This window comes from Coloeus monedula, assembly GCF_965178545.1.
Source record: "Coloeus monedula genome assembly, chromosome: 3".
Lineage (NCBI taxonomy): Eukaryota > Metazoa > Chordata > Aves > Passeriformes > Corvidae > Coloeus > Coloeus monedula.
This window is the reverse complement of record NC_138783.1, coordinates 30311782-30324170: the sequence shown is the minus strand read 5'-3', so window position 1 is coordinate 30324170 and position 12389 is coordinate 30311782. Positions and strand designations below refer to the sequence as shown.

At 49.2% G+C, this 12389-nt stretch overlaps 1 protein-coding gene across 1 annotated transcript; it reads right to left on the bottom strand.

Annotated features, from left to right (window-relative positions):
- Nucleotides 1-213: 213 nt before the first annotated feature.
- On the bottom strand, nucleotides 214-5973 carry LOC309570586 (homeobox protein NANOG-like; the record flags this gene model as incomplete). Its single annotated transcript, XM_082277496.1, has 4 exons — nucleotides 214-576; nucleotides 996-1085; nucleotides 2412-2686; nucleotides 5793-5973. 4 exons carry the CDS (start codon nucleotides 5971-5973, stop codon nucleotides 214-216), a joined length of 909 nt encoding a protein of 302 aa, XP_082133622.1.
- Nucleotides 5974-12389: the final 6416 nt, after the last annotated feature.

Genomic DNA, 12389 nt, shown 5'->3' with positions numbered 1-12389 from the left:
GGAGTGTGTGTGTGCCCAGGTACGGGCACAGAAAGGAAGGGCTGTGTGTGCGTACCGGGGCAAACGGGTATCTGCACGGCTGTGTGTCTGCAGACACCGATTTGGATGCCAAAACAGGTTCTAGCTACAAGGTGTCCCTGAGGTGGACTGCACACAAATAACAAAGGGAGAAATGAGAACAAGATTTGCCCAAGTACCCCACATCCACAGTGCTTAGGAGTGATAAAGATGATGGCTGGCAGTGGTTGGGAAAGGAGCCCCCATTGTGGCTGAGTGGTGAAAATTACAGCCATCACCTGTCTTTGAGGCTGGATATTCCACACTGCCAGGACAGCTGTGGTAAAAGTCTACTTTGTGCTGGGCAATGAAGCCCACTGTCTGCTGGACACTGCAGGTCCCCCCGCCTTTGCCAAAGACTCCTCCATCCTCGCCGGTCACAATTGTGTAAGCGTTCTGCCCTGCTCCATAGTGCTGACGGGGGGCAGGCATGGTTTGGATGTTGCCAGCTGCAGTGATGGGGTAGCCCTGGTGGAATTTGGGGTGCACATCCAGGTAGGTACTGGTCTGGAAGCCACTCTGAAAGGAAAAGGCAGTGGGTCAGAACACATAGCTTCCCCACCAGTGTCCACAGACCTGACACATACCAGGGCTCTGGCCCTTCACATTTCATATTGTCTCCTCACCAGCAGCAGTGGCATGAAGGGCAAGAACTATGTCCATTCCCGTAGCTCAGGGGTGGATGCACAATCATATATATTTATATATACATAGGAGGGAAAGAGCTTTTCCCTGGAAACATTTCTGTGGCATACCCAGCCCACTGCTGGGCTACCTGCAGTACACAGAGAGTCGTGCCAAGTCTGTGCCTCTGTGCTGAGCAAACCAGGAGGCCAGGTACACTGATAATTTTATGCTTAAATCGCCCCCATGGAGGAAATACAGGACTGAACTGCCCAGACAGAAGAGCCATGATGAGCCATGTGTTATGTTCTTACTTGCGTGAGGCACTGAGCCCGTTCACTCCACAGGCTGTGCTTCTGGCACCTCTTCAGCTTCATCCTCCGGTTCTGGAACCAAGTCTTCACCTGGGTGGGGAAGGGAGAGCAGAGAAAATGTCAGCAAAGGTGAAGGAAGAACAAATGTTACCAGATTCACAAGCCGGAAGAACCAGAGGGAGAGTGACCAGATGGCAGAGATACATGGGTAGCAGCAGATAAAAGCCTTTAAGAACTCCTGGGGGTTGTTGCCACGGGGAGAGGTCTGTCTAGCAGCCTCAGCAGGTGGCTAGTGCAACTGTGTGATGGGGGAGGGGGTGGATCTGTGTCAAGAGACGGTGATAGTTGTGAAAAATCGACTCGTTCCAATCATGGAGGTGAATGACTGGTCTAAATCAGATCCACTGACACCTCTACAAGCCCCCTGCACTACAGGCAAACTTCTAAGACACTGTTTCTGCATACTTGTGAAGAGAGAAGGGACAGACTTACTCCTTGTACCCAGCAGCTCCCAAATTCAAAGCTCCTTTGCTGGGGCGAATTCCAGGGCCATTTCCCCCCGGGCTGTGTCTGGACTGTGAAAGCAGCCTTTGCAGGGATGTGGATTGAGGGAAAGAGCAGACTGTCCCACCTGTCTTGTTCCTGACAGAACCAGTTCAGTGTGTGCTGTACGTGTGCACTTACAATGCACGTATAACATTTTTAGTCCCAGGGCATTCAGGCCATCATGCCCAGCTCTGAGATCCATATTCCAGGCAGATTTTGGGCTTGTAACTGTGAGACCTTGTGCCTCACTGCCCAGCCTCCCCTGCTTTATGAAGGCATAATTTGAGGCAGCATCATTTCACTACATGCAATCTACCTGGAGATCAGCAGAGACCCCAAAGGGCAGTGATGTGTGAACCTAGCAGCACTCACATGGAGTGGGGAGCAGGTGTCAAGCAGCCAGGCAGTGCTGAGTGTGGAACATTATTAGATATCGGACAAGATAAGTCCTGGGAGACACTAGCAAGAGCTTTCAGCATGTCACAGCCCCACGATTCAGAGAACGGATGCATGCCAGGGTTTCTGTGAAGTTCACAGTGCATGGAAAAATCTGTGAAGTGCTGTCAAGCCCAGGGTAGAGACTGTTTGTGGCAAACAACATATTCATCACTGGGTTTGCAATTCTACTACAGGTGTTGGCAACAGAACCCTTAACTGACCCCTGACTTGGGAGGCCCAAATGAGGTGCCACTGACCCCTCTATCCGCAAAAGTACTTCTGATCTCTGGGCATGAATAAGCAGGGGAGCGACTGTTAGCTGGCACCTTTGCCTCAGTCCCTGCTGGGGGCTCATCTTTCCACCCTGTCACTTCCTTATGCACTCAGCCACTGTGAGATCAATATACTGTGGGTGAAAGTCTCTGTGTTCACCTGCTTGTAGGTGAGCCCCAGGGCAACAGCCAGCTCCCGGATCTGCTGGGGACTGAGGTACTTCTGGCTCTGGAAGCGCTGGTGCAGGGTTTGCAGTTGCTCCTTGGAGAAAGCTGTACGGCTCTTGGTCTTCCTCAGCCCCTCCATGCCATTTTCTCTGCCCTTCTGAGACTTAGCTGTAGGCTGTGGGGACGAGGATGACGAATGTGGACTGGTGGCTGAATCTGGTGTGAATTGGCTGAAATTCCCAGAACTGGATGAAGGTGGGGATACTTCTATAAATAAAAAGACAATGAGAAAAGGTATGAGAGACAAAATGTTTAGCTGTAAGGGTATGAGCATGCACCCTGCCTGCTGTAGAGCTCTTTGCCTACAAGACGGGAGCTTTCCTGAAGCAAAGGTTTGTGTGACCCTCCTTTCTTCATGGATCTGTGAGCACAGACAAGCGCACTGACAGTGAGCAGCTTCCCAGGTCAGTCCCCTCTGGGATGCTCATGGCTCCCCTTTGCCAGGAAGAAAAGTCAGGGCAGGGAGTGGTGCAAGAGTGGTGCACATTGGTTCACAGAGAACTATCCTCCTCCAGAAGCCATCAGCAATATTTCAGTCTGAGTGTGGTGTAAAAAGGCCTCGTCATGACTGCAAGCACAGCTCTGGGTTGGTGGCTGGGCTCCCCAAAACTGCCTGCCCAGCAATACCAAGGCACTCAATAGAGACAAAACAAACTCTAACCAGGGTGCATGGTGGGGCAGAGCAGCCAGTGCTCACAGTGAGGGCAGCTGGTGGAGAGCATCACGCATTGGATATTGGCTCAGTCCTGTTTGCCTTTGTCTCCCACCACAGAACTGTGCCACTACTGGAAACACATGTAGGTGGGGGGACCTATTTGTCTAAGAGGGGCTTTTGGTGAGAGAAGAATGAAGGAGAGAAATTTCACATGGAGAAGGAGAGGAAATGTGGATGTGTGAAACAGGTGAAAGGAGCCAGTAGTTCTGTACCAGGGACATAGGGGACAGAATTCAAGAGTGCAGAGGAAGGCATTCAAGCCCCTTTTCATTTGTCTCGGTACATGTCTTAAGGGGTCTCTGTTGATGGCAAAGTTGAGATCAAGACCTAAAGGAAAAGCTTCCTGAACAATCTGGGCTACTAGTGAAGCCAAAAGCTGCCAAGATACAAAGTCATTCAGCCTGAAGGAATAAGAAAATGTGTCAGATGCCAGATTACCAGGGTTTGAGAGAGCCTGAGACCTTCTCAGGCCAACCCTGACTGAAGGGCTGTGATACCAGTCACTCCTCTTTCCCCTAACTACAGTGATGAATCTGCCCATCCCTCCCTCCTCCAGCTACTCCTTGGCAAACTGTCCTGCATAATCCATCCCCTCTCCTCCTACTGGAAGTGTAGTGAATGGGGCAGTGCCATTTCAATACCTACCTTCTGACTACTGAGCCCAAATGTCTCCCAACCTCCTTACCAGCCACCCTGAGAGCTGTGGCACTGAGACACCCTCCTCAACCTCCAGAACATATATCCAGTGCAAAGTTACTGATGTCCCCTGGAGGAATGGGCTTCCCACCCACCCTACAAAACTTTTCCCTCTTCTATCCTAAGATGAGAGCCTACTCAGCAATCACCCAAAAGCCTTGGGGTGCTGTTGGACCTCAGAAAGGTGTCCACATCTGTGGTAGTGCTCCCCTTGTTACTCTCCTTACAGAGCCATGCCTGTCTCTGTGGTGCCTGCCACTCGAGGCTTGCCTGCTTGGGGCCATTTGCTATCCCTAGGAGAGGACACAACCCAGAGCAGGGGCTGGGTGAGCAGCTAGGGGCGTAGTGGGGCAGGTTTCTAGTGCTGGGGAGCAGGGCCATGACGACTGCAAAGGGATTCTGTCTACAAGCAGAAAGAGGCTATCAGCAGAAGAGGTGCAAGGGCCTGTGGTGTTATGTGCATGGGGCTAGATTGCACGGTCTTGAGGAAGCTGAACATCCGTGACCTGGCAGCATGGGAAGCTAAAACTTTGTGTGGGATCACAGGATGCTTGGCTCCTGCAGTCTGTGCAGTAAAAACCTTGTAGGCAGAAAATGAGTATGCTGGGAACACGGGCTTGGAAAACAGGAAAGTCTCCTGTTAGGTGGGAACCCACAGCAAGACCCTGTAAAACTAAAGCTCCCCCAGGTTCCTGCTCGACTTGTCATCCCAAACCCCCATGAAACCCCCATGCGCAGCTCGAGCTCAGGACAAAAGTGCTCCCTCGCCCATGAGAAGAGAGTAAAGGAGAGAGGAAGCAAGAAACACAAACAGTGCAACAGACAGAACATGCAAGCCTGTGACAGACCCACTCCCACAAGCCCTTTGACTTCCGCAACTGGGCTCTCTCCGAGAGAAGTACAGAGAAGAGTGTTTGAAGACGGGGTTTAAGTCTGTATACCAGGCCCACCAGGGGCACAAAGGAGTCCATCTGCCTGCTGCCTTTGTCGGGCAGGCAGCACGCAGAGAACCCAAGCCTTTCTCCAAGCTACATGGCAGGTAGCCACGTGCCAAGTAGCCATAGTCACTCTGCCTGAGCCTGTAGCTTTCTACAGCAATTGACAGCTTGAAAGTGGCACCCCAAAACCTGGCTCTCCTCCCACCAATTTACCTTGCTAGAGTGTTGCCCTGCTGACCACAATGTGGGGCTGGGTGAAAACCTGCTTTTATCAGCTCTTCTATTGCCACTCACTGGAGTGGGAGAGGAATGGCAGGAACAGAAAAAGTCACTGCCGTGAGGCCTGGAACTTTTTGGTAAAAAAGGACAAGGCAAAGCAACAAGAGCACAGAGAGGAGAGGGAAATAGAGGAAAATGGCAAAATGAAAGAACCAGTGAGTAACAATGCTAGATTTAACAGAGCAGATCTCCCAGCACCCAGTAATTCAGAGCAGGCCTTGGCTCATATTTAGTAAGCCCATAAAAGGTGCAAGGAGTTTGTAAGGGGATAAGGGATGCCACAAGAAGTATCTCCAGGATCTGTTTCTCTCGATAACATGCATGACAGCACTTAACTAGAAGGATGCTCAGACATTCCTGCCCCAAGAACCATGAACTTCCATAAGACCAAGTAGTCACACTGCCCTTCGGCTGGGAGCACAGACCTGACAGTGCCTCGACTCTTGCAGGCTCTGGTGAGGTTTAGGAAACCGGTCCACAGTCACCCAAGAAAAGCAGCACGGAAAAGTGGCGTGACTGGCCAAGGTCACCCCTCCTCCTTGCCTACCACACCGCAGTTTGCCTAGGTCACACACTAGGAAACCAAGGCAGGGAGAGAGAAAAATTCACTCCAAGTCATTTGAGCCTGACCTGGGACCAGAGGTATCCTGGGGATCAGCTCCAGGATTTAGCTGAAAGGCCTTACCTGCTGCGTGCCTCCTCCCTCCAGCCTCCGGAGACTGCCTAGCCCCGGCGGCTCCCGCAGGCCCGGCCGCCGTGGGGGCTTGTCCGGCCTCCCCCGCCGAGTTCCAGTAAAACTCCAGGTACCCCATGCCAGCCCCGCCGGGGTGCGCCTGGTACGGGGGCAGCGCCAGGTGCGCGCACATGGGGAGCAGCTGAAGGGGCGGGTCCCCCACCTCAGAGCAGATGTCACCCTCACCTGGGGGCAGGTCTCACCACCGAGCTGAGGTAGCCCCGAAGCGCAGACAGGCCTTTATAGCCGGCCATTCCCTGCCTGGGACCGCAATATTCACCGTGGCCCGCTCCTCCGGGCTCTTTGTCATGTTAAAGAAGCTGATCGGTGGGGTGGGGACAGAGCAGGGGGGAGGGAAAGTCGCGCACAGCATCAGGGCTGAAATATGTCCCCTCTGAATTCTTCCCATTCTGCAGGTTCCTCAGTCACACCTGAGCAGGGTCTGATCCAGAGCCCCAGGACGACTCCTCCTGCTTGCTTCTTTGGGCTCTGCTGAGCTTGTCCTGCCTCAAAATCCCGTGAGCACAGATGTCCTGTACAAGACAGCTTTGGGAGAACACATCCCAGCCAGTCTCCACCAAGGGGGAGAGGACAGGAGGGAAATCTGGCGCTGAGCTGCTCCATACCGTGCCAGCCAAACCCACACCCTGGCCTGAGCTACCCACAGACACCCCCTACTGACCTGGCAGCACTTCCCACGCTCTAGCTGCAGATGTCAGAGATGGAACAGGGGGGAAATGAGTAAGAATTAGATCTGAGGGCTAGAACATACTTTTTTTTTTTTTTAACTGTAAAGGAATTTCCTTCATACAGGCCTTCAAGGGAGCCAGCTGAAAATGTGTTTGGCCCATCTTCAACAAACCTGTGCCAGAGCAAAGCCAGAAACACTGGGCAAATCACTTCCAACACCAGATCTCACTTTTCAGAGCAGGCTCAGAAATCTGAACTGGCTTGTCTCCAGGGAGACAGCCAGCAGAGACATTTTCACTGGAGAGGTAGGAAAAAATCGAGTGTACGTAAGGTCCACAGCTAACAGATTTGCTTGCCCATGGCCTTTCAAAAGCACATCCTTTCATTTGTGTAGCCTTGGCTGTGGCCTTTGCCAGGTTGCTGCAGGTTGGTTGGAATAAAGGAGATTAAGAGCTTCCTTTAAGACAGGGTTAGCTGATGTTTCCTGACATATGGCCTACCCAAGGGGAACAGGCACATGCAGAGCTGTTCATTAAATAACTAAAGGTAAGTGAGTGAGCTACAGAATTCAGCTACAGGCCTGCAGATTGGGCTTGTTTTGGTCCCCTCTCATCAGCAGGTTTTGCTCTGCCTGTATTTAGGAAAATTTTATTAGTTTAGTCTCAAAAGACATTATGAGTCTCTCACTAATGTCTGTTTCTCAATAGAAAGACAGAAGTCCCAGAGTTAATTAAAATACTCGTTGCTACAACCAGCCCTGTTTTGGCACCAGGACATGTGCATGCTTCCTGTCAGAAGCTCAGCACTGAAGGTGTTGATCCACAGAAGTGTAAAATGATTTCAAATGGACAGTCCACTCACCCCCCTGTACCTCATTACTTCACAAATGCTTGTTGTTGCTTTCATCCCAAGCCTGGGCTAGCATCCCAGTACCTGTCCAGCAGGCCAGAGAGGGACACCTGCTTGCTGTGAGTGTTCAAATATCAGCAGGAAGAAGATACACACAGGTGGGTGAAAGCAACAGAAATAGGAAGTAGAATTTAGATCAGTTAAAAAGGATGTAGAACAGCACTTCTGCCAGGACTTGTGCTGCTCTGTGCCCCATGGCAGGTCACTAGTCCTGGCTTCCCTGTCTGTAGAGACACTTTCCCGTGAGGTGCAGACTGGAGGGAGCCAAGGACCTGGCTAGACACTCCTTAAATTGACACGGAGTTTTGTGTTTTCCGTCTGCATTAAACACTTTTTTACTTTACAAACTGCAGGGACTGACATATCTCTGCACAAGAATGGCAGGTTTTAATGTTCAATTTATGTGAAAAACTTAAAACGAAAAAGGGCTTTTGAGCACATCTGCCTCAACAGAAACCCAAGAACATCCTGAATATGTCAATTATGCTGCAACAGCCTCTACAATTTGGCTTTGGCTCATGCCTCCCTTCTGAATCATTCTACATTTCAGAGCTGCAGTGCCACAAGAGCTGAGATCACTGTCCCTCACATCTGCCCTCAGGCCCTAGCTGATTAAGCACAAGTTACATGAGCTGTACAGAGCTTGGGACCCCACTGGGCAGCTCCAATGCCACCAGTCAAGGAGAATGTTATGCTCTCCTTCTTACTCACGCCTGGCCTGTTACCATATGTTGGCGTTCAAGTTTTCATGGCCTCAGGTGCAGTAAGAATATGAAACCAAGGTAGAAGACCTGCGAGGTATCAACATCTGTTTTAGGATTGTTGAACCTGAAGACCTGGCAGAAAACAGTGTGGGTGCTGGTGTGGGTGGCAGTGGGTCTGTGTAGCTGTTGGGAGTTTCCCTGCCTGAGCACTTCACACTTGATCTCATTGATTTCAGCTTCTTCTGAAGGTGTCTGGGATCTTTCCTACAAAGTGCCCAGAGGCCATAATAAACCAGAGTAGTCACTTGCACTACAAAGTCCCTCTGGGCAGCAGCCGGGGAGCAGGGTGGTGTCACTCCTGGGAGCAGAGCCACCTGCCCAGCTGGACCAGTGAGTGGGGCTGCACAGAGGGAGTCACCTCCCTGGGGGCAGGAGGGGGACCAAGGGGCAGAGGAGCTGAGGGAACCTCAGGGCCTCACTGCCTGTGGTTTCAGAGCAGCAGCACCTCTGAGGGAGCAGCTTTGTCCCCCACAAAACATGTGACACTGGTTGGTTTGGTACTGTTCTATTCCGGACTGAGCCCAAATACTCACTGTTATCTGACAATGATCTCCATGAAGGCACTCCCAGGCTCAGGCTCCTGGCACAGAGGGCTTTTTGGTATCTTAAACAACCTTTGTCTACTCTTCTGTACCATGAAGCTGTAAGCACACTTCTTTACCAAAAAGAGGGTAAATTCTTCACAGCGTGGCAGTACCAGGATCTTTCATTAACAGCTAAGCCCTTTGCTTCCTCAGAGATGGCACTGAGCTCTCTAGCAGTCACAGCAATGAAACAGTAGCCTGTCAATTGCCAGGTGAGCCTGCAGAGCAGGTCAGAGTAGCTCAAGGATATTATTTTCTCCTGAAGAAGGACTCAGAGGGAGTCAAATGAAAGAGCTCAGGTCTGAATAAAGACACTGATTCTGAGATGTCTGTGTTCTGGCAGTGTCCCATGGCAGCTAACACGCAAACAAGGCTTGGCATCTATGGCATGGACATAGTAGAGCAAGAACTGAAAGTTAAATCTGACAGCAACCTGAATAGACTTGGCTATTTAGTCACAGTTTGAGCCCTTGTGATTCACCACTTCTTGGTGCAGCTCTGCCCCACAGCCTCCTCAGTGACAATGCAGCCGATGCCACCAGGAGCAGTCTCACTGTTTGTGCATTTCTGTTTGCCTGGCAGAGCTGTGGCAGTTTAGGCTCCTGTGGTTTAGGTGCCCTTCTTGCTATTACTGTACCAGGAAAACACCAAGTTCCTTGGAAGCTTGGCCTCCCCAGAGCCCACTCGGGGAGTGCAAGAGGAGCACCTCTCCCCAGAGGTGCCTGCACTGCAGGTGAGAACCTGGCAAACCTCCAGAGTCCTTTTGGGCCATACAGTCTCTTTCCACAACTACTAATATCGGCAAACAAGTATTTTATTCTGTCCAAGTTGGCTTTTTTAAAAAGTGTGCTTTTCACTCATTGAACTTGCTGAATGTGGTTTTGGTTAATTATTCAAAGAGTGTTACTACAGTTGTTTTAAGAAAAAGGCTTTGATAGTACTGTTTTCTAATATTTCTCCTTTTTTTTTTTTGAAGCCCCAAACAAATGTCCTGTTTTGTTTAAATGTTTGTAGGGTTGTTGTGATCACTATTGATAGTAATGGCTTAATCAAAAGACATTTTAAGAGCAAAAAATTGGAAAAGTAATGCAGTTTGAAGGAGAAGAAGCAAAGTAGCTGAACCATTTCCATATTGCAGCATTACCACTCTGTTGCCCTTTTAACCACTTTGTTACACATGTTAATTCTTTAATTGTAACTTGAAGCTGAATTTGCTTCTCTTAAAGCGCAATATTTCTCTCAGAAGACTTTTCTTTTGGTGACTGATGATTTTCTACATTTTTTCTTTGCTTTCTGTGAGACTGTGCTGTAATCTAGTCAGATCCATGTGCTTGCCTGGTGTCACAATGATCTTGTGCTCTTTATAAATATTGTTAATGAGTCTGCACCAGAAAAGGGTTTTTTTTCCCCCACTAACACACGTGGCCTTCCTGAACTGAGACTAGACAGGGGAAAGGAGATTTTATTCCAAAAAATAATAAACGTGCTGCTACTTTTTGGGGTTTTTAGGTGTGTCATACTGGGCTGGAAAATTCTGAAAGGGGTAAAATAACTTCCCACTGAGGGAATATAGCCAAATTTCATTTGGGTGATCATAAAAAGAAAGAAAAGGAAAACTATTCCTTTTCTCTTTTTCCACTGTTCTCAGCCTAAGGCTGGTCAGAACTGCTACTTTGCTGTGCGTAGCAGCCATCCAGAGCCACAAAAAAAGTAAGTTAAGACCCCTCAGGGCAGAAAGATGTAAGGGGATCTACGGTAACACCTACCTAAAAAGACTGGGGGAGGGTCTAGGAAGTCTGCAAACCTTAAATAACATTCATAAGTATTTCCTAGCTGCCTTCATTTTTTCCTTCTGTAAATGTAATTTAGGACACAACTTCACACGTTAAGCGGTTTTAGCTCGTGAAGGAAGGGAACTGTCTGCAGAGGGCCCCTTCTCTTAAATTACTCAGAGTAATAAAAGCCCAACTTATTTTGCTGTGCAAAATTTTTCAGTAGAATCAGTGAAAGGTAAAAATTAAAATCTGTGCCAGACCCATACATATATGTATACATACACATTTAAATCCTCTCCTCTCCTCTCCTCTCCTCTCCTCTCCTCTCCTCTCCTCTCCTCTCCTCTCCTCTCCTCTCCTCTCCTCTCCTCTCCTCTCCTCTCCTCTCCTCTCCTCTCCTCTCCTCTCCTCTCCTCTCCTCTCCTCTCCTCTCCTCTCCTCTCCTCTCCTCTCCTCTCCTCTCCTCTCCTCTCCTCTCCTCTCCTCTCCTCTCCTCTCCTCTCCTCTCCTCTCCTCTCCTCTCCTCTCCTCTCCTCTCCTCTCCTCTCCTCTCCTCTCCTCTCCTCTCCTCTCCTCTCCTCTCCTCTCCTCTCCTCTCCTCTCCTCTCCTCTTATTTGTAAAATCTGTGTAGTGAGGAAAAATGTACAGGCCAAGGAATGAATGGGCTTTGTTTCCAACAAAGCAGTTTAGGACTGTTGATCATTACCATAAGATGGATTTTTCTGCTCATACATCCTTCCTGGAGTCCTTCACACCGTCAGGCCTTCAAAGAGAACTGTAGTTTGACACTGATGCCAAGAGGAAGATGAAACTGGAAAAAATGATCTGTCAGTGTTGCCAGCACTCCCATGGTCTCCTGGGTCTATCTTGTAGGATTTTACTTCCCATTTTGCCAAAAAAAGATGTGATCCCTGTAGGCAGAGGAGAAGGCCTGGACAATATTACCACATCAACCACTTTTAATCTTGTTCCAACATCTCTTGGAATGTAGTAGACTCCTCTGCTCTCACACATCCTTCACGAAGCCCAGTCTACCTTCTCTCTTCAAGTTTAAAAGGCCTCTGTGGTTACTCTCCAAAGCAATTTCTCTGGATGTATGGCTACAAGTTATGGCAAATACAGCAAATTCTCATCCACTCTGATGCTGCTGTGTGTTTCCCACTTCCCAAAGTGTCTGTCTGTGCCAGGTGTGTGCCACCAAATGAAATAGATGTGAGAGTCCAGCATCAGAAATGGAAGGTGGAGTTTCCTCCCTATTCAATATGAATTTTCACTTGGAAGAAATAAGTTTGCATATTAAGTTACAGCAAGGCTCCACTCCAGATCCACCATGTCTAACTTCCCTGGAATAATGGATCTTAACTGCTGTTAATGTCATCTGTGGTATATTTTCTGCCCAAAAGGAAAGGAGGGGAGGGTTTTTCTAATGCTTACATTTTTTGTAATACTTGAACTGTTTCCCCTTCTCTTTAATAAAAGCTATGAGGATTTTTATTGGTGGTTATTGCCACGGCACCAAGCTGTCTGAAGCCTTGGAATCTCAGATCATGTTTAACCATTTTGTGCCATGCACAGCTTTTTAATCTAAGTGTGCATATAGAGAAAACACTCTCCCACCACTGGAAAACTCACCTGGTCCTTCAGAGATGTGGTCCCTGTGTGACATCCCCCAGACTTGCTCCTAGGCAAATTTTTCAAGGAATTCCCACTTAAACCTAATTTAGAAAACTGCAGGTCCCCATGGCTCCTCTGCCAGTTCAGTTGTCAGTACCTGCGAGTACATCCCACTCAGCCAGCACTTTGATTATTAGGTTTTCACCACAACA